Consider the following 22,723-nt stretch of genomic DNA (forward strand, 5'->3'; position numbering starts at 1 on the left):
TTCTTGAACACCAGAAATCGGGCAGAATGGAGAGTGATCCCTGAAAGAGGGGAACCAAATAAGGTGAGCCATGCAATTATCCCAGCTAAACTGCCTCTGGAGTTTTCAGGGTGCAATGTGGGGAAACCCCGATGGAGCCCAGCAATCTCGCCAAGTTGAGAAGATAAAGCTGGGAGTCCAGGAGAGCAAAGTGTCTAGAATTCTCAGGGCAGAGTCATGGAGAGGATAGAATTGCACAAAAAGAGAGCTCCAGGGATCTGCAGAGGGTTCCCTGCACATCAGCCATTGAGTACTGATTAGCATTTGTCTATGAGGAAGCCCACCAAAAGCCAAGGAAAGAACAAATGAGAATGTGAGAATAATCTCTGTCTCTAATACAATGCCAGCAATAGTCCATGTTCCCACCAGCCGGAGAGGAAAATCTCGTAATTCAAGGGGCATCAGGAAGAGTACTCCGCAGGTCACTGCCCATAGTGGGCAAAATTAGCCCTATATTAAAAGCTGTTCTAGTGTCACCTTTAAAAGCTTAAACCTGGTGTCTGAGTGGCTCAGTTGGTCTCAGTCTCAAAGAGACTACCTTTGGCTCAGGTCATGATTCTGGAGTCCCAGGATTGAGTCTCTCATGGGGCTCCCTGATCAGTACGGAGTCTGCTTCTCCCTCTGACCCTCTCCCATCTCATGCTCTCTCTCTCTCTCTCAAATAAATAAATAAAAATCCTTAAAAAAAAAAAAAAAAAGCTTAAACCCAAACTTCAAAAAGATCAAACTACTCTCAAATACTTGTCTTAGTCTCAGAAAAAAAGACCTCAAGATAATTATAAAAAACACAATATATGCAGAACTAAAAAAAAAAAAAAAAGTATGATTCATACTGTCTGGGGACATCCAATAAAAAACAACCAGGCAGATAAAGAAGCAGATAAATACAATACATAAATGGAAAAATTACTCAATTGAAATCTCTCCATAAATAACTCAGATGATAGGATTATAAACAAGTGCATTAAAATAGTCATTTACATTCCATATGTTCAAGAAAGTAGAAGACCCAGCATGTTAAGTAGAGACATGAAATATATAAATAAAACAAAAGACCCAAATTGAACTGGTAGAGATAAAAACACTGTCTTATATAAAAAATACACTGGATGAGATTAGTGGCAGAAGATGACTAATGAATTTGAAACAAAGCAATATAAACCATCTATACATAAACACAGAAATAACTACAAAAAATTGAATAAAAAATGAGCAAAAAACTGCAGCATAACCTCAAGTGGCCTAATCTTTGCATAACTGGAGTCCTCAAAAAATAATATCTCAACATATAATGGCCAAAAAGTTTCCCAATTTTATGAAAACTATAAACTCTCAAATCTAAAAGACTCAACAAACCCCAATCAAAAGACACACTTAGAATTAGTTCAAGGCATACTATAATCAAATTGCTTGAAACTAGGAATGAAAGGAAAATCCCAAAAGCAGTTTGAAACTCACATAGTAAATATGAAAGAAAAAAAGTAAGAATGACAGCAGATTTCTAAAAACAGTGAAACCAGGCAATAGCGCAATGACATCATTAAAGCACTAAGGGGGAAAAAAAAAAAAACTATCAACTCAAAATTCTATAACCAGTAAAAACAAAAGTGAAACAAAGACTTCTTCAGGCATACAAAAGTCAAAATATCCATTCCTAGTGTACCTGAACTATCATAATGTTGAAGGGAGTACTTTCAGATGGAGCATACCAATGATATCAAATGGAAAACAACAAAAATGGTAACTACAGGGGTAAATTTAAAAGCCTTTTGTTGAGGAGCACCTATGCCCTGACTCCTGGTTTCAGCTCAGCTCGTGATCTCAAGGGTCATGGTATCACATCCCACATCAGGCTCTGCACTCAGCACAGAGTCTGCTTGAGATCTTTCTCCTTCTCCCACTCACGCTCTCTCTCTCTAAAATAAATAAATCTTAAAAAAAAAAAAAGCATTTTAATTACTTGAAACTCTTTAAAACACAATTGAAATAAATGGAATCCAAATTAAAAAGGAAACTGTAAAACTATATTCACAGATGACATAATCATATATGTATAAAAATTACAAGAAATTCACCAGGGCGGGGCACCTAGGTGGCTCAGTGGGTTTAAGCCTCTGCCTTCGGCTCAGGTCATGATCTCAGGGTCCTGGGATCGACCCCGCATCGGGCTCTCTATTCAGCAGGGAGCCTACTTCCTCCTCTCTCTGCCTGCCTCTCTGCTTACTTTCTCTCTGTCAAATAAATAAAATCTTTAAAAAAATAAAATGTGCCAAAGATTGCATCCAAAAATAAAATTAAAAAAAAAAGACAAGAAAAGAAAAGAAAAGAAATTCCCTGGGGCACCTGGGTGGCTCAGTTGGTTAGTTAAGTGTCTGCCTTCAACTCAGGTCATGATCCCAGGGTCCTGGGGTCAAGCCCTGCATTGGGCTCCCTGCTCAGTGGGGAGTCTGCTTCTCCTCATTCCTGCTCATGCTCCCTCTCACTCTCTCTCAAATAAATAGATAAAATATTTTAAAAAGGAAAGAAAATCACCAAAAACTATTAGATTCACATTAATAAGTGAATTTAGAAAGGTTCCAGGATACAAAATCAACAGACAAAATCAACTGTATTTCCATACACTAGCAATAAATAACAAAAAAAATAGAAATAAACTTAACAAAAAGAGTACAAGATACACCTCAAACTACAAAACATCGCTCAAAGAAATTAAAGAAGGTCTATGTAAATGAAAAGCTATCTCATATACCATATTCAAGGACTGGAAGAATTGATATTATTAAAGTACTCTCCAAATTTATCTGAAGATTTACTACAATTGCTATCAAAATTCAAGTTGACCCATGTGCAGAAATTGCCAAGGTGATTCTCTATGGAAATTCAAGGGATGCAGAATAGCCAAAATCTTAAAAAAGAAAATCAAACTCGGAGGACTTACATTTCTTGATTCCAAAAAATAATTCCAAATGGTAATGAACTTGGTATTGGCATAAAAATAGAAATGTTAATCAATGGAACAGAATTGAGAGTCCACAAATAAACATTTACATGTACATGATTAAGGGATTTTTAACAAGGGAAGAACAATCAAAAGGAAAGGAATAATTTTAACAAATAATGGTGGGACAAGTGGATATCCACAGGCAACAGAATAAATATGAGTCACCACATAACAAAAATTAAATCAAAATGGATCAAAGACTAAATGTAATACCTAAAACTATAAAACTCTTGGAAGAAATATTAGTGTATGAATTTGAGTCAGCACACAACAAAAATTAAACCAAAATGGATCAAAGACTAAATGTAATATCTAAAACTATAAAACTCTTGGAAGAAATATTAGTGTATGAATTTGAGTCAGCACACAACAAAAATTAAACCAAAATGGATCAAAGACTAAATGTAATACCTAAAACTATAAAACTCTTAGAAGAAAATATTAGTGTAAATCTTTAAGAACTTGAATTAGGCAATGATTTTTTAAATATGACAGCACAGCACGGGTAACAACTGAAAAAAATTGATAAACTGGACTTCGAAATTAAAACTCTCATGCTTCTAAGGACACCAATAAGAAAGTGAAAGACAATGCATTGAATGAGAGAAACTCTGCAGATCATATATAAGGGACCTGAAGATGCAATGTATAAAGAACTTTTAACTTTATTAGTAAGAAAACAAATCATTCAACTGAAAAGCATCTGAATTGACGTTTCTCTAAAGAACAAATATAAAAGGCCAAGAAGCACATAAAGAAATGATTATTCTTAGTCATTAGGGAAATATAAATCAAAATCACAGTGAGATACCATTTTATACTGACTATGATGGTTATAATGAAAAGGGTAGATATAAAGTGTTGGCGAGAATGTGGAGAAACTGGAATCCTCATTCTTAATACTGCTGGTAATATGTAATTTGGTATAGTCATTTTGGCAGTTCATCAAAAGCTTAAACAGAATTACTACATGACCCAGCAATTCTGCTTCTAGGCAAATACCCGACAGAACTGAAAACATACATCCACACAAAAACTCGTATGTGAAAGTTCATAGCAACATTATTTATGTAGCCAAAAAGCCTAACAACCCAAAGTCCTTCAACTGATGAATGGATAAATATATACTCAGCCATAAAAAGTAATGAAGTAATAATACATGATATCACATAAACCTTAAAATCATTATGCTAAATGAAAGAAGCCAGCCACAGAAGGCCACAAATTACAGGATTCCATTTTCACAAAATGCCCAGAATAGATCAATCTATAGAGACTAAAAAGTCGATTAGTGGTTGCTAGGGGCTGAGATGAATAGAAAATGTCAAGTGACTGCTAATGCATATGGAGTTTCTTTCTAGAGTCATGAAAATGTTCTGGAATTAGATTGTGGTGATGGATCCACAACTCTGTGAATATACAAAAAAAATGAATTATACATTTTAAAATGGTAAGTTTTTTGATATGCAAATTATAGGTAAATCTGAAAAAAAGTGTTGAAGCAAAAGTAATAATGTATTGGAAATTTACTTATAGAAGTAAAACGTATGACAATATCACAAAAGTCAAGACACAAACTGTTGAAAGGTCCTCAAAATCACAGTTAAAGTGGAAAATATAAGTTAAAATAGGCTGTGATAAGTTAAAGATGTATACTATAATTCTCAAAGGCAGTGAAAATAGCCCAAAAAATGACCCAATAGAATCATAAAAAAATACAGACTTAATAAAAAGAAGGCCATATATATTATATTGTTCAATATAAAATGCACAAACTATTTTATGAAAAACACTTGCAATTTTGATAAGATCTTGCAAATTCAACTACTATTTACGTCCCAGGGGGACATAAGTGGATACAATGGAAATCCAAGTAACAAAGTAGGCCTTTTGGGTAAGTCACAGTTAAATCCCATAGACTACTAAACATAACAATCAGTAACAAACTAGATATTGGAAATGTCCTCAAGAACATAAATCAGCACAAGGAAAAACATTCTCTATAGTGTTAAATAGTAAATACTTTGGCTTTGTGGACCAACAGCACTATGGTAGCAACTCTACCATTAGAACAGAAAAGCACCAATAATATTAAAAGAATAAGCAAGACTATGTTGCAATAAAACTTTAGTCACAAAATAGGCAGCAAAGAAACTGGGCCTATAGATCATAGATTGTCAAACCCTAACTTAACCTTAACAAAAAGTAAAGTAAAATCAACCTATCAGATAAGGACATGTAGCAAAGGAATGTATAGATACTAATACAAAGGCAAAGATGAAGGAGAAATCAATGACTGGGCTATAAAGAGTCTTTATAATATTTTTGAAGTGAAGGAAATAATAATAATGCAGGGGAGTTTTAACAAAGTTTCTTTCTTATATATAGAGGTTTATCCATCATCATCTAACAAATCCACAAGAACAAAAATTATAAAGCGCACTTAATAAAAGAAGAAACGGTGGTCAATTTGATTTACTAACTTGACAGAGATCACCATGTGGGTCTTTTGGGACACACTAAGGTAATCAATTTTTCTTAACTAAGGCTTAAGGCAAGCCTAGACATTTTAGAGCAAAACCTCTGAGTAATCTACATACTTTATATTCATACCATGTCAAGTATCCTAGGATCCTCTGTACCTTTTAAGATCGCTTGTAGATTATCTAAAGTTCTTTCAAAGACTCTTCTGCCCTTTTCTACCGGTAACTGGTCAGCATAGAAAAATCACTTATTGGTCCGCATGTATAAAGACTGGAGATCAGAGAAAAAAAGGGAAATTACTGACCTGTTCATCTACTGAATCTCCTGCACCTTTTAAAGACTCCACGGAGATTGACGTGGCAGTAACCCTGGAAGTCGGAAGTTTAACATCAGCTTTTGGACTTAACTTGTGTCTTGATCTGGTATTTCCTTCTGCAGAAATTCCTAAGGATTTCCATCAAACAAAATATCAAAATTATACTTTATTCTCCTAAACTTACCCCCATGAAGCTCTTCTCTGATATACCTCTTTATGGGACCTGACGGGGAAAACTCCCACTTTATAAACCTCATTTTAAAACTCTTAGTAAATAATGAATCATGAAAAGATTATGTTCTGAATACATTTAAGATTCAATTGAAATATTTTTTAAAAATGATACTGAAAATTCATAAGTCACATTAAAACTGATAAATTATAACATATAATATATACCTTAATATAGGGGAGATTAAAAATCTGATTTCTCACATAATTAGGGTACCTTCAATGGCTCAGTTTTACTATTGGTTTAGTAACAATCAGTAAGGTTTAAAAGAGTCTATCACATAAACCTTATATCAAGAAGTTCTCACATTTTTCTTTGAATTTAGGATATTATTTGTAATATAAAAAATAGGATCTCTTGCTCTTTAATAGATAAATAAAATGTTCTACAAATTAATCAAAAGCTGACTTGCCCAACCAGCCCCTAAAATCCTAAAATAAGGCAGTATTTCAAACCTTAGCAACGTCTAACCACATATTTATAAAAAAAAAAAATTAGTTTCCAATGGATTGTTCTGTATACAGTTATATCTACAAAGTGGTCCTACTGTTTTATTTTCTCGTAACACTTAGGAAGCCAAGGAAGCTTACCAAATTAATACAGAAAAATCATACCTGGAACATATACTACTGATTGTTCTTCATCAGAAACTATGAAGAAGGACATGAAGGAAAATACTAGAAAAGATCATCCAAACGCTGCCTCTATTCTGTACTTTCCTAATTTCTTTTGATCTGGGAATTTATAACAAACTTTAAAAACAAAACTAGAAAGGAATGCAAGTGAAATAAATGAAACAAAATTAGTAATCTTTTAAAAATCATCTTTACATAATCATAACTATGTTTTACAAAATTTTTGAAAGTCCTTGTTCCATAAAACTTTCATCCATGCCTATTCCCAAATTAGATACCCTACCCTATAAATTCTGTTAAGTTCCTTTCATTTCCTCTCCTTTTGTAAACAGGGAGTTAAATGCTCCAGTTTGTTTAATATTGGAAAACTGGTGAGTTATTTTAGACATGAATAAATAATTTCAAAATGAGCTTTAGCTTTGAAGAACAAACCCTCTTTGAGGGCAAGTCAATCAAAGATTTTCAACAAGTCAACACAAAGATTTTATTCTTCTGCAGTGCATTCATGAAATATCCCAAGAAGCCCTACTATTTAAAAAGTGGAAGAAATATAATTTCTTTTTTTAAAGAGGGAAGAGGGGGAGAGAGAGAGAGAGAATCTTAATCAAGCTCCCTGCCCATCGTGGAGCCCAAAGTGTGGCTTGATCTCACAACCCTGAGGTTATGATCTGAGAGGAAATCAAGAGTAGGAGGCTTAACGGGCGGATCCACTCAAGCCCCCCAACAAGTGGAAGAAATATAAGACAAAAAGAGCTATTTTGAATTTCAATAGAAATTTAGAAACGCTAAGATCATACCACTGTTATAGAAGAAGAACCAATATAAGAAAGTTTTCCTTTCAGAAAAAAAATTTTATTCAGAACTCTATCTAAATCCAGATACGTCCACAATTTGATAACATTCTATTACATTTCGAGGAAGTAAGTGTCTAAACAAATTTTTCCAAATGACTTAATAAATTCCAATTTTCTGTTCTTTTATAAAACGCTTTCTTTTCCAAAATTTCTAGACAAATTTATTAAAAATTCCCTTCCAGGTAAAGGCTAGAGTAAAACAGATTTAATAACATGTTCCAAAAGTCAATATATTTCAGTTCAGGACCAACCGTAGCTATGGAATCTTTACAAAGAGTGCTGATTATAAACACCTAGAATCCATCTAAGAATTTAGGAATAAAAAAATGGTGCTACTGTCTGAGTCACCAGGTGATTTCTAATAGCCCTCTGCAGCAGTACACATACTATCACAGATTCAGGATTTTGGCTGTTAAATAGTACTCTTAAACTTTAAATACACTCAGACATCAGGCATGGAGTTTAGAAAGTTTTAAGGGGCACATATGACAAATAAACAAACAAACAAAAATTAGAACCCATTAGTCCAAGGACACTGATAGTGGGTAACACTGGAGGAGAGAGAATTTATAAATTCACTGGCACGCAATCTAAAAAAAAAACATACAAAATGAAATTGTGCAGGCTCTTTAACAGCAAACATCAAGCCATTTTTTATATCCCTTGGGACCAGCAAACCTAGTAGGTGCTCAATAAATATTTAAATATTTACTGTTGGAGATATAGACATGGGAAAAGTTACCCAAGGGGGAAAAAATTCAAGATGATTCAGGACAGTCTCCATTTGGCAGCGTCCTCGATTAGAGGATACAGCAGTGATGAATTCGCAGAATAGTTTCCAAAGTTGACTTATGGAAAGACTAACATAACTGAATCCTGGGAAACATAGTACACTTGCCTAGAATAGTCAAAAAGAAGACTGCTCACAGCTGGAACAGAGCAGCCACTGAGAAGTCAACTCAGCTGCACCTAGATTTGGAAGCTCATCAGGTATTTTATTTTTTAAAAGATTTATTTTTTATTTGAGAGAGAGAGGGAGAAGGGGAGCAGGGATGAGGCACGGAGTAAAGGGAGAGACAGTCCAAGCTGACTCCGCATTGAGTACAGAGCCCTACGTGGGACTCCATCTTAGGACCCTGAGAAAACAACCTGAGCTGAAATCAAGAGTCAGATGCTTAACTGACTGCACCACCCAGGTGCCCCAAGAAACTCATCAAGTATTTTATACTTTCTGATACTACTTTGCCACTTATCTAAGAGAAACAAACTGTAGAGATCTTTCATAAGCTTTATTTGCAGATGACATAATATCACATATAGAAAATGTTAAAGACTTTACCAAAAAACCATTGGAATAAATGAATTCAGCCAAGCTGCAAGATACAAAATCAATATACAAAAATCTGTTGTGTTTCTATACATGAATAACAGAAAGTGAAATTAAGAAAACAATCCCGGGGCGCCTGGGTGGCTCAGTGGGTTAAAGCCTCTGCCTTCGGCTCAGGTCATGATCCCAGGGTCCTGGGATCAAGCCCCACATCAGACTCTCTGCTCAGCAGGGAGCCTGCTTCCTCCTCTCTCTCTCTCTCTGCCTGCTTCTCTGCCTACTTTTAATCTCTGTCTGTCAAATAAAATAAATAAAATCTTAAAAAAGAAAAGAAAAGAAAACAATCCCATTTACAATTGCATCAAAAAAGAATACCTAGAAATAAATTTAACCAAGAAGGTGAAAGACCTATACATTGAAAACTTTAAGACACTGATGAAAGAAACTAAAGACACAAATAGAAAGATATTCTGTGCTTATAAACTGGAATAATTAATATTGTTAAAATGTCTATACTGCCCAAAGCAATCTACAGATTCAGTGCAACCTCTATCAAAATTCCAATGCAATTTTTCACAGAAATAGAACAGTGCTAAAATTTGTACGGAACCACAAAAGAACCCAAATAGCCAAGGCATCTTAAGAATAAGGTAAAGCATCACACTTCCTAATTTCTAACCATATGGTACTAGCCTAAAAGAAGACACAAAGATCCCCATGATGGCTACCCTTTTCCTGCTTTTTCTTCATATCACCAATAATCACTGGACACACAACACATTTTACTTATTCACAGCCTCATCTCATCTCACTAAAATGTAAGCACCAGGTGGGTGAGGATTTTCCACTGGTTTTGTTCAATGTTTGTTATCAACTAACGTAAAAAAATGACAGGCTCATAGTCGACCATCTTTGAAAGAGTGAAAGTGATATTTAATTTTATGAGGTCCTGTCCAGCAACTATTTGGCGTTGTCTCTCTTTATCTTGCTGCGGTTCACAACCCATCACCCCAAGATGTGCCACTTTGGAATGTGGATTGTTTTGAGTTTTGAAAACAATCAAGGCCCAAAAGATTCATGAAGTAACTCTGACCTCCCCACGAATTGCCTACAAGAATTTGGATAGAGGGCCTGCTCACAAGAGGGGAGATATCACCATAACTAACTATAGTATAATAGAAACAAGAGGTGGTAGGGAGAAATTTAGCAAAGTATATTTGTTAAAATTTGTCTCTATGTCCCATTGTTTTCATATGGCCCAGAAAACATTTGTTTACTAAACATTTATTCCTTTTCATCTTCCTATGAATTGGCTTTCCTTTCCTTGAAAGTCCCAGACCCCTACTCCCGACTCCTTCATTCGGAATGACAAGCATAACTCATTTTGCTTCTCTTTGGAATCTCTCACATATATGTGGATTTGTCATATGTACCTAATTAAGTTTGATTTTTCTCCTCTTAATCTGTCCCATGTCATTTTAATTCTTAGACCAGTCAGAAGTTCCTTGAAGGGTAGAGGAACATTTCCAAAATACGAGGGCAAAACTCATGAGCTACATTCATGCTAAGAATCTTTTCAAATATAAAAATGCTAAATAAATGACCTTAACAAGAGTTTTTAAAAATAAGCCTAAAAATATTGAAATTGCCTCCATCCAACCCATCCTTTCTAATCATTTGTAATCTATCTTCATCTCACTATCTGAAAAACCCAAATATTTACTTTCTTCAAATACAAAGTTTAAAAAATATACAAACATATTTTATGGGAAAGTCAGAGACATACTATATACCAAATGTATATACTGGACCTCTCCTTGGGTTCTTGGTGCCCCCTCAGTTCTACTTTGGTATTTTTGGAAGTTCTTTACTAAGACAAGTACAAGCAAATTATAAAGCATCCTTGATGCTGGTACCAATCTCCAAATCCCCAGACTTAAGGCAGTAATTAGAAACCCAAGGTAGAAGCAATAGAGAGGAAGAATCATATCCACTCCAGATCATGAAGAGCTGAAGAAAATAAAAAACTTAGAACTGCACACTCTAACGTTCTGAGTTTCAATCACATACCAGCAACACATGTATACGTAATCATTACTGACCTGAGTAACCTTCCTGGCTAGTATACTATTTTAACATCAACATAAAGATTCTATTTTTAATTGAATAGTCAATGGCATGGATTATAGCTACTATGATGTTTTGACCAAATCCCTTATAATTCATATTTGTTAATATCAATTTAAAAATTCTGTTAATGTTAATAAGCTGGGGTGTATTTACCCAATCAACTACAGATACTGCAGAAACACTAAATTCTTTTCATATTACCAGGAGCTACAATGAAATAAGAAAGCAGTTTATGGCTGAAGGGGCATATTTTACTTGAAGATTTAACCATAAAATGACAAAATGGCATACTCATTTGTTTACCTATAAGGTATAAAAATACACCTTGTGCAAAAAAGCACTGCTGAATCATACTGTGCAGGCAATGCATAACTCATTAAGATAACAGTAAAAAAAGATGATGTTTAGTCACAGATGATCTGTCCTCACATGACAGAAACATCTAGGACTGGGAAATAACTCAATCACATTTCTCTAATTGCTTAGGCAAAGCACTGAAAATCTGTCTTTCAATAGCGTGAAAGGAATACCTGATTCTACGCACATACTTTCTAGTCTTTTACTATTGAAAGTTCTATATAAAGGCTACAGGGTGGTCTAGGAAGTCATCCGTGTTAACAGAAAAAGAGATCCAGATCCAGAGACACATGATTAAACCCAATGATTCATAACTATCCTTATGCTTTTTCTAGAAAAGATTCAATAGCAAATTTACATTTGACCTTGCTTTTGTGTTCTACGGACATTTCAAATGAAAATACCTGAGGCTGGATGATAATTGGTCATTATGTGGAATAGGTAATGCTAGTAACCTTGCAATTTATTTCAAATCGGAATTTCTATCAATCTAATCACCATTTCCCCCATATAATTTCAACTCCTCACTTTCAATGGGAAGATGAGTATTTCACATTAATTTTCAAAGTAAGGGAGAATGTAAGAGAAAAGAGAGGATGTAGGACTTCTATGCAAAATGAGAAATAACATGACCATATGAATAAGTGAGCATACAGGGCTGCTTCGACCAAGTGCACAGGTTCAGTTTATTCACCTATTAACTTAATCCATGCCACAGTAATACACTGCCCCCCTCCCCATTTATACCTATCAGAACAATTCCACTGGTCACAGATAAAGTTAAGGACTAATAACCAAACCACATAGGTGGTTATGAAAATGATTACACTACAAAAGCACTTTATAAGCTGATAACCTTCAAATATTTCCTCTATCACAAAATTCTATCATTGCAAGCACAGAATTTCATGAGAAGACTCATCCCAATTTCCTGACTTCCTAATTCAGCCCAATTCCCAATGCACATACTTTCTTTGCGTCCTTCCTGATATATAGGGAAAAAGATATTTAATGTGCACAGGGCATTAGTGTTTTCATCCACAGTCTATGTGCATGATTTTTATTTGACCATCACCCACCTATCAGAGACAAATGGTAATTATGTTTAGAAAGTGCCTAATACTAAACATTGAGCAGCAAGGAATGCAAAGATATCCCTCCCTCCACATGACACTGTAATCCTAGTACTGTAACTCAAAAAGGAAAACTGAGAATACAATTTTTTAAGTTTCACTGGGAGCTAAGTAGCGTGTGCAGACAATGATTCTGCCAAAGTTAAGAGCAATGCCTCAAATAATGCTGTCATCAATCCTAGCAAACAGACAAGACTTGCTCTGCACGCACGAGTACACGGATTGCCCTCCTTCACGTAACACTCCTCTAACGAAAGTGATGTAACTTACCAGGAAAAGAGCAGGCTGGGACAAACCTGAACCGGAGAACGAACCAGTTCTGTCACACATCTCAGCACAGTTACTGAACTGGGAACACCACCACAAGCATAAAAAGCTCCACAGCTTCTCCACCCCCCAAAACAACCCCAGAACTTCAATCCTGCCAGTGGTGACCCACAGTCCACCTGTAAATCAACACTACTTCCAGCAGCAAGGATTTGCAACGCTTTTTATTCCGTAACCAGCATCACCGGACCACGGTCAGCCCCACACTTCTCCGAAAATCCCAGCATGAAAGTAAATCATCACAGACAGGCCTTCGAAGTCTGAAAAGGTCCTGACTCGCTCCTAACCACGCAAACCAAGGACAGTCCTAAACCGAGACAAAAAGGCTCCCTGTCCAGTCAACACCCTTCCCTCCTCAGAGACTCAGCCGGCCTGAGGTCACCACGGTCAGAGGGACCCTCCCAGCCCCCCGCAGGGCCACGATTCTAGGCCATCTTTCTAAAGCTCACCGCCAAGGAGGGCCGGGAAACATCCCTGCTGAGTCCCCAAACCTAGTGCTCCAGGCTGGAGACAGAATCAGGCTCTCTGCTACCTAATACCCCAGCCAGGGAAAAGCCCGGCACCTACACGGCGGCCGGAAAGGACGGCCCCGCCCCCGCGGACAGCATCGAGCTTCGCTCCCCCACTCAGAGTCTCACGCGACCGCCCGCCGCTCGCCGCACCGGGGAGGGCGCCGGCGCCCCCTGCCAGGCGGGCAAAGGATACAGTCCCGACTCCAGAACGCTGTCGCGCCCCGGCGGGAGGGGCCCGCCACGTCCGCCATCTTGAAACAACCGCCACTCCGGGCGTCGCGCCGGGGCCGCCCCGCCCCGGCCTTCAGGCCCAGTCCCCATTGGCCGCACCGCGTAGAGGCCCGCCCCCGCTTGCGCGGTCGGCTGGGGCGGGGCGGTAGGGTCCCAGCGGACGAGTCGCTGTGTCTCGGTTGCGTGGTGTGGAGCGACCGCCCGGGCAGAGGGAACAAGTGTGCCGCGGAACTACTACTCCCAGAGCAGCCCGGGCCTCCCATCTCCGCCCCGCAGCGCTCTCAGGCACCAAGCACTACAATTCCCGGCATGCCGTGAACTCGATGGCCGAGCCTCTGGGGCGGCGTCCAGCCCTCCCGCCCGCCCCGCTCTCCCGCCCGGTCCCCGTCGCTGCGCCCCCCGCGCGCGGAGCGGGGACGCGAGCCATGGAGGAGACACCGCCCCCGGGCTGCAGCAAGCCGCACCTGGAGAAGCTGACCCTGGGGATCACCCGCATATTAGGTGAGCGGGGCGGGGAGCCGTGGAAAGAGACGGCTGAATGAGGGGATGTACACTAGACGCACGGAGGGGCGACGCGGTCGCTGTGTGCCAGTGGGCTTTGCTGCGGTGACTTCCGATGTTAAGGAGGAGAGGGCAGCCGGGTGCGTGACTAGGCCATAGGAGCGTTTGCGGGGAGTGCTCGGGCGTGGAGCTGGGAAGCCCAGAGGTCCCCGCCGCCCCCCACCAACCCAGTCCCACCCCAGGTCCCAGAAAGGACAAGCAAAGGTGCGCAAACTGGAGAGAGCAGGCACCTGACAGTGGGGACGTTAGGTTTCCCGAGAGGCATTCTTGGCCAGTGGAGTATCCTTGAAACGCAAACCTTCCTCTGGTAGCAGAGGGCGGGGGAACGCTGCACGCAGCCTCCCAGGGCAACAATTCCAACGCGCCTCCGGGGTACCGCACCCCAAGTGGCTGGAAGGAGTTGAGGCTTGAACCACTGAGTGGGTTAGTTTTTCCTTTACCGAACCATTAGTTAGCACCTGCTACTGTGTCACACTCGGGGGCTACAGAGATCGGGTGGGGAACCGAAACACAGTTCTGTGAAAAAATCCACAGCCTAGGTCCCCCCCAGAGGTGTGAAAGGCGACCGACCAGTAGTCCTCTATTATGGCTCTGAAACAGCACACAGAGGGAAGTGATGGACCTTCTTTGGGAGTCAGGGAGTTACCGTATACGTCCTACGGGAGAGGATGCTAGATTTTGAAAGACAAATTGAAGTTAACCAGATAACCAGGGAGAAAAAAGTAGCCTAAGTAGGCTGGGTGGCATGCTTTGATGCCTTCCTGTCACATTTATAATAAAACCCAAATTCTGTACTGCGATCCTTAAGTTCGTTATGATCTGCCCTCATCTGTCTTTCTGACCTATTTTTACCTTTTTTTTTTTTTTTTTTTTTTTTTTTTTGGTCCACAGTGGCCTCCTTGTACCATAAACTCAAAAAGCTTGTGCCTGCTTCAAAGCCTTTACTAGGCTAGGGGAAAAAAATCTGGAATTCTCTTTCCCTCACTTCCTTCAAATCTCTGATTAAATATCATTACCTCAGAGAAGCCTTAGACTATATTTCTAATAACACCTTTCTTTATTATTACCTTCCCTAGCCTTTATATTTTTTTCGAACTTTATGGCTTTATCACTCCTTGGAATTACTTATTTGGTTGCTTTTTTTAATTTGCCCATCTCTTCCGTAATAGAAGTCAATGAGTTTAGGAACTTTGTCTTGTTCTCCCTTGGTATTCCCCAGTGTTATAATAAATGCTGCTGTAAATGAGGATGAAACACCATTATATGTTTGGGAGAAATGATGAGCTTTAGAAATGAAGTTACAGAGTTGGGCAAGGAGAGATCTAATCATCCAGATCAACCATATCCTATCTCCTCATTAAAAAATATATTTCTTTTGATTAATGTGTAATCTACTTAAGACTGGACAACCAAATTTCCCTTAAGCTGTCAAATCAATTTAAAAACCTAAATAAATAACTATAAACATTTTAAATTTCCTTTAAACATTTAATATATTCTAATATTAAGCATTTCAGATGTCTGGCAAACTGGTAACACAAGGCAAAACCTACCCGGGGAATTAAACAACTCTGGTAATTAAGTTTATAGTGAAGCTGGCCTCCTGTAAACATTCTAATATTACTTATAAATTTAATCAAAACCTCATAATTTCAAGTTAATAATCATAAGTAAAAAATCAGTTATATATTTTTTTCACATTTGATTTTTGTTTTGAAAATATACATAGAGGATTTTTAAAAACAAGGTGGCTGAAGTCAGTGGTGGGTGTGTGGTAAGCAAACTACTACATCAAAATCTCCTCTCTAAATGATGCGTGAAATAACTCCATAACTATGACAATTCTATCGAAAACCAAGCCCAACACTACTTAAAATACAGAGAATGCCAGAAGTGCAAAATAACTATGAGTAAAAAGAGAAAAAACTACACATCCCAGCATTGTGCCTGCTCTACTCCTTCACTGCTAGAAGGCTCTGTGGCAAGCAAAGGCAGAGCCAGAAATGATGCCAGCAAAGAGGCTAGTTGAAGCAACAAAAAGTTTAAAACCACTCCAGTCTGAAAGTACAGCAGTACCTAACACTGGGTAGATCAGAGCAGGGCTGCAGGAAAGTGACTTCAAAGTAGGTACTGTTTAAAGGGTTGGCCATGCAATTTAAAGGGACATACATTCCAGAGGAGAAAATGTGCAAAAAAGAAGGAAGAGTCCTTTGACACTGATGATAAAAGGGCAAAGAAAAAGGAAAGCTCACATTTCTCTCCCCTACACAAAAAAACCTGCTAAAATATCTGGACTTTGCCTCAACTGACTGGAAAGGGTGTCATTAAAGTAGAGATCTTATTAAACACCACGATTTCACAAGATGAACAAGAGCAAAGTAGAACCTATAGAGAACTCATGCTAAAATCAGAAAATGAAATGCTGAACAATCAGCTGAGGAAAAAATTTTTTATGATAATGAAATGTTTTCCTCTCAGTGGAACAAGGAGTAAGGAAATGTTACATTTTGGTAACAGATGATTAAACATAGTGTGTAAGATCTACTTGAGATGCAACAAGATCAATTTCAGTTAACCTTTGAACAACACAGGTTTGAACTGTGTGGGTTCATTTAGACATGGATTTTTTTATAGTACAGTGGTATAAATGTATTTTCTCTTATGATTTTCTTAACATTTTCTTTTTTCTAGTTTATTGTAAGAACACAGTATATAATACATACAACATACAAAATATGTGTTAATCAACTGTTTATGTTATCAGTAAGGTTTCCCAGTAGGTTTTTGGAGAGCCAAAAGTTATACATGGATTTTCAACTTCATTTTCAACCCCTGCATTATTCAAGGTTCAACTGTATAATATCTCTCTCCATCTTAGACTTCTCTCCTTTTTAAAAAAAAAAAAAAAATTCTTTTTTTTAAGTCAATTTTTTCATCATGGTGAGTGTATTCTTTGATCCTTATCCTCTATTTCCCCCATTACCACACCTACCTCCCCATCAGTTCTCTGTAGTTAAGAGTCTTTTTCTAGGTTTGTCCTTTTTTCTTTCCTTCACTCTCTTGTTCTTAAATTCCATATATGAGTGAGATCATATGGTATTTGTCTTTCTTTGACTGATTTCACTTATCATGATACTCTCCAGCCCTGTCCATGTTGTTGAAAATGGCCACATTTCATTTTTAAGGGTTGAATAATATTCCATTGTATTTGTATACCACAACTTTATCCATTCATCAGTCAGTGGATGCTTGGGCTGCTTCCATAGTTTAACTGTTGTAAATAATGCTGCAGTAAACATAGGAGTGCATGTATCCATTTGAATTAGTGTTTTTGAATTCTTTGGGTAAATACCCAGTAGTGTGATTACTGGGTTGTGGGGTAGTTCTATTTTTAATTTTTTGAGGAACCTCTGTAATGTTTTCCATAGTGTCTGCACTGGTTTGCATTCCTACCAACAGAGCAAGAGAGTTCCTTTTTCTTCACGTCTTCACCAACACTTGTTTTTTCTTGTGTTTTTTATTTTAGCCATTGTGACAGGACTGAATTGATATCTCATTATAATTTTGATTTGCATTTCCCTGATGATAAGTGATGATGAGCATCTTTTCATGTATCTGTTAGCTATCTGTATGTCTTCTTTGGAGAAATGTCTCTTCATGTCTTCTGCCCATTTTATAATTGGATTATTTGGGTTTTGGAGTATAAAGTTTTATAAGGCATCTGCCTTTGACTCAGGTCATGATCCCAGAGTCCTGGGATCCAGTCCTACATTGGGATCCTTGCTCAGCAGGGAGCCTGGTTTTCCCTCTGCCTGCCACTCTCCTTGCTTGTGTGCTCACACTCTCTCTCTCTGACAAATAAATAAATAAAATCTCTAAAACTTAAATGTGGGAATTCAGGTGCGGGAAGGAAAAGCACAGTGAGTCAAGCCGTCAGTTCCCTGGGTTACCAAGGGCTTTTAAAAGTGGGAACTTCATGGGGTGCCTGGGTGGCTTAGTTGTTAAGCGTCTGTCTTCAGCTCAGGTCATGATCCAGGACCCTGGGATCAAGCCCTGCATCAGGCTCCCTGCTCTGCGGAAAGCCTGCTTCTCCCTCTCCCTCTTCCCCTGCTTGTTTTCCCTCTCTTGCTGTCTCTCTGTGTCAGATGAATGAATGAATGAATGAATGAATGAATGGAAGGAAGGAAAGGAGAAAAGAAAAGAAAAGAGGAAGAAACTTCACCGGGTGGGGTGTCCTGGTTCCTAGTTGTTTAGCTAGTAGTTGTGTTATACAGCTGGCAATTTATTTAAGATGGATGTATTTGAAATGGAAGGGTTGGCAATCAAAAGCTTCATGTCAGGTACTTATATTAAGTGTGTGTCCTCCAGCAACCCTAGACACTAGACTACCCTGTGGGTGTAGTCAGATGACATCATTATGCAACCAGCTGGGTTGTTAACAAAGAATTCTGTATTATTCTGTCCTACAAAAGTTGGAATAGTAGGCTGCTGAGACTGATTGAAGCTAGGCTCTGCATTTCCATAGGGTAATTGCTAAGGGGCATTGCTGAGAGGCACACAAAGACTATTGCACATAAACTCTTAACTAGACCCATACTTGGAGTAAGCCTCGCCCCTTGGCATGGCCTAGTCTCTCAGCCTCAATGTCCTTGCTATAAAATGTGAGTAATAACATTTCCTATTCACTGTCTTAGCTTTGGTGGAGCGTTGCCAAATGTCACCACCTCTGAAGGGATGGACAGCATCTTCCATCCTAACTAGTCAAGGGCATAGCAAGGGCTTAGCCCAGGTCTAACGGCTTGAAGCACATGGTATTTTTCCACCATAGTACCATGGTTCCCAATATCTTTAAAAGGACATTGAACAGAAGGCAGAAAAAAAATTATGTATATGGTACTTTTTGCTCTTCTAGAGCACCTTTACCTTTGCTGCTTCTGTTTCACTTTTCAAGGCAAATATTATAATTATTGTCTCTCTGAATGGTAAGAAAGGTGAAGACTCATCTAACAGTCACACTAGTGAATGCCTAAAGCAAGAGTAGAATATGTGGAGTTCAGAATTCTTAGCCTCCTGTATTGGGATGTTGCTATGTCTCAGGATCGGAACTTTGTGACAACTTGGAGGAAATTTATGATGCATAGAAAGGACACTAACATGATTATAGAATCAGTGAACCACACTGTGATATTCTGATTTATAAGAAATATATATTTGCTCACTCAGATGACAGCTGACCCTTGACAAAGCTTGATTAAGCTGCTGATTGCTCTCCCCATCCCCACACCAACATTGCAGTAGAGAATGTGTATATTAATAGCTTACAGTCGACTGGAAATCTTACCAATAACCAAGGTGATTAACACATTATTTTGTATGTTTTATGTTTTCTATAAGAAAATGTCATTAAGAAAATCATAAGAAAAAAATATATTTAACGGTACTGTATTGAAAAAAATAGGTGTTCAAGTGGACCCATGCAGTTCAAACCCATATCGTTCAGGGCATGGATGTTCAGGACAAAAAATGCGTATTTTGTCTTAGTCTGCAGTTCCTGACTTACAGCTCCCCAAACCCTGGAATTTCCCAAGTTTTGAGAGTGGTAAAGATCTTTCATTACGTTAATGAGGTGAGTTTCGAAAAGCACTAAAGGATGAGGGTTGATTGCCCCAAGATCCAACCATGTGATAAGAGGATTGGTATTTTTAGTCCCATTCCCTGACCTTTGGGAAGGGAAGAAGGTCTGAAGTCCTCACTGGCTGATGATTTAATTGATTGTGTCTATGTAATGAAGCCTTCATAAAAACGCAGAAACTTCCAGGTTGGTAAACACATGGAGATATGGGGAAAGTAGCCTGCCTAGAGAGGGAGAGGAAGCTCCGTGCCCCTTCCCACATACCTTGTCCTAAGTGTCATTCTTACTCTTCCATCTGGCTGTTTCTAGGTTATATTCTTTTATAATAAACCAGTAATCTAGTAAGTAAAATATTTCTCTGAATTCTGTGAGCCCCTCTGGCAAATTAATGGAACCTGAGGAGGGGGTCTTAGGATCCTCCTGACTTATAGCCACTTATAGTCAGTGAGAAGTATAGGTGATTGTCTGGGCTGTTGACTGGTGTCTGAAGTACAAGGAGAGAGGGGGTCTTGAGAAGCCCCAGTCTGTAGCAGGTCGGTGAGGAAGCAGAGGTATAAAACTGGACTCATCCCTTGTGTCTGAAGTGGGGAGGGTGGCAGTCTTCTAGACTGAGCCCATACTCTGTGGTATCTGATGCTGTTTCCTTGTAGGACACCAGGATATCTGAGAACTGCTTGTTGCCATGGGGAAGCCTCCTCACAAAAATATTGGAGGGGTTGGGTTCAGGAACCATTTTATACATTAAACTGGATGAGAAGTGTCTGCCTTATCCTTAGATATTTTAAAAATTCTTTTCAATACATTACCTGTTTACAGTATTATCGTAAATAACCAAAGTATGGTTCAAAATAGAATGTAATTAAGTATAAACATATGTGCGCTCTCTCACTCTCTGTCTCTCTCTTAAATAAATATTTTTAAAAAGCCACCTTGGTGGCTCAGTCGGTTAACCGTCTGCCTTTGGCTCAGGTCATGATCCCAGGGTCCTGGGACAGGTCTGGGATGGAGTCCCACATCGGGCTCCCTCTTCAGTGAGGAGTCTGCTTCTCCCTCTGCCCTTCCCCCTGCTTGTGCATGTGGTCCCTCTCTGTCTTTCTCCCTCTCAAATACAATCTTTAAAAAAAAAAAGCATAAACATATGTGGCCCCAGGCTTGCATGTGATGGGTTCAGATATTGGCAGAAGCAGAGATCATGGTGAACTAGAGTCATCTGAAATGGTTTCATGAAGTCGGTGGAACCTTAGCATAACCTTGAAGTATGGGTAGGGCTTGGGTAGGTGGACACGTTTGGGTGTGTGTGTATAATGGGAAAGGAATACAGCATAGTCAAAGGTAAGTACAGATTTCGTTCTGGAGGGAGGGCTCAGAGGTGGAGACAATGAGGAAAATGACACACCTGGAACAGAGGGTTTGGACTACAGGGTGGAAGAAGTTAAGACCAGACAGAGAAGGGCCTTATCCTCCAGACCACAAGGAAAACCCACTAGATCAGATAGGAAGCAAGCCTGGGTCTGAAGAAAGTCCTGTGCGGGTATGGCTGAGGATGGATCAGAGCACAGAGAGTTCCTGGCTTCGATTGCACCTACACTTGCAGTGACCATGGCGTAAAACAGTGGTGACAATGGGAATAATCTATGTGGTGTCTCAGGGAGAAAAGTGATAGGCTTTGTGCTAGTTCTCAATAGAATATACCACAAACCAGGTGCCTTAGAACAACAGACTTATTCTCACAGTCCTAGAGGCCAAAAGCCTCAGACCAAAGGGTTGGCCGTGTCACTCTTATTCTGAAACCTGGAAGAGAAGAACCTGCCTCGCCTCTTTTCTCACTTCTAGTGGTTTGCCAGCAGTCTTTAACTAAAATTCCTTGTATCACAGATCTGTTACTCCACTTCTCCATCTTCATGTGGCCCTCTTCCCTCTGTCTCTCCACAAAGCATTCTTTTTATAATGACACTGGTCATATTGGATTTGTGCCCACCCTACTCCACTGTGACCTCATCTTAGTGAATTCTATGTTCAATGACCTTCTTTCCAAATCAAGTCATATTCTGAGGAACAGCAGTTAGGACATCAACGTATATTTTTTGAAGGACACAGTTCAACACATAGCCGAGTTTATGTCTTAGATTAAGGATTTTAAAATCCTGAGTGTGGGTAAACAGACAACTGGAGAATGTAGGAGGAGGTATTAAAATCTGTTGAATTCCAAGTCAGGTGGCTTCTTTTTTACCTCAGAATGAATGCTAGAGCATAGCTCCACAAAGAGGTTATTAGGAAACCTTTTTCTGCTTTCAAGACTTTAGAGAAATGATTTATTTTGTTTTCACTATATTTCTGGATGGAATCCAGTTTTCATAGTGTTAGCCTATACTATACATCTGGGATCCCATAGAGTACAGATGGGTTTTATTTAGAAGAAAAACTAGGAAACAAGTTTTGTATCTTGTAAAAGTTTATTGAGGTGCTATTCTTTATTCCTTCTAACCATGTCGTAAGTGAGAAGTTGAGGTACAAAATCACTAGGAATGTAGAATCTCTGATTTTTGTTCAACAGTTGAAGTACCTAGCAGAGACTGAGTATAGTAGGTGTTCTGATGTTCTTTCTACCACGTTGATTGCGTGGTCCTAGGTTGTGGGACTGAGTGCCTTTGAAGGACTGACAGTTCTCCCTGTTTTTTATCACAGGGGTAATAAATGCTACTCAAAGGAATCTGATATTCCTAGGTACTCTCCAACAATCAGCCTCTAGTATTGAAATATGTGAGAGCACTTCCATTGCAACTCTACAGACTTTCTTTTCCTCTTCCAGAATCTTCCCCAGGTGTGACAGAGGTGACTATCATAGAGAAACCACCTGCTGAACGTCATATGATTTCTTCATGGGAACAAGTAAGTGTTGCCCTTTTGAATCCTCACATCCCCACAAAGAGAGCTCAACTCCCAACGGCCCTA

At 38.9% G+C, this 22,723-nt stretch overlaps 2 protein-coding genes across 4 annotated transcripts in view; one reads left to right on the forward strand and one right to left on the reverse strand.

The window, feature by feature from the left end:
* The window catches only part of KIAA1328 (KIAA1328 ortholog), a 311,457-nt gene extending 297,598 nt beyond the window's left edge, over positions 1-13,859 (reverse strand). For both annotated transcript variants that reach the window (XM_032859574.1, XM_032859572.1), the window contains exons 1-3: positions 13,541-13,859; positions 6,687-6,722; positions 5,829-5,968 (exon numbers count right to left, since the gene is read on the reverse strand). In XM_032859574.1, the coding sequence (XP_032715465.1) occupies positions 5,829-5,968; positions 6,687-6,722; positions 13,541-13,841 (477 nt within the window). In that variant the 5' untranslated portion in view covers positions 13,842-13,859. The remainder of the gene's footprint in view (positions 1-5,828; positions 5,969-6,686; positions 6,723-13,540) is intronic.
* Positions 13,860-13,879: 20 nt separating this feature from the next.
* The window catches only part of TPGS2 (tubulin polyglutamylase complex subunit 2), a 66,745-nt gene continuing 57,901 nt past the window's right edge, over positions 13,880-22,723 (forward strand). For both annotated transcript variants that reach the window (XM_032859576.1, XM_032859577.1), the window contains exons 1-2: positions 13,880-14,079; positions 22,581-22,660. In XM_032859576.1, coding sequence (XP_032715467.1) covers positions 13,902-14,079; positions 22,581-22,660 — 258 coding nt within the window. In that variant the 5' untranslated portion in view covers positions 13,880-13,901. The remainder of the gene's footprint in view (positions 14,080-22,580; positions 22,661-22,723) is intronic.

The sequence above is a fragment of the Lontra canadensis genome, unplaced genomic scaffold, assembly GCF_010015895.1.
Source record: "Lontra canadensis isolate GAN:19392208 unplaced genomic scaffold, GSC_riverotter_1.0 scaffold17, whole genome shotgun sequence".
NCBI lineage: Eukaryota > Metazoa > Chordata > Mammalia > Carnivora > Mustelidae > Lontra > Lontra canadensis.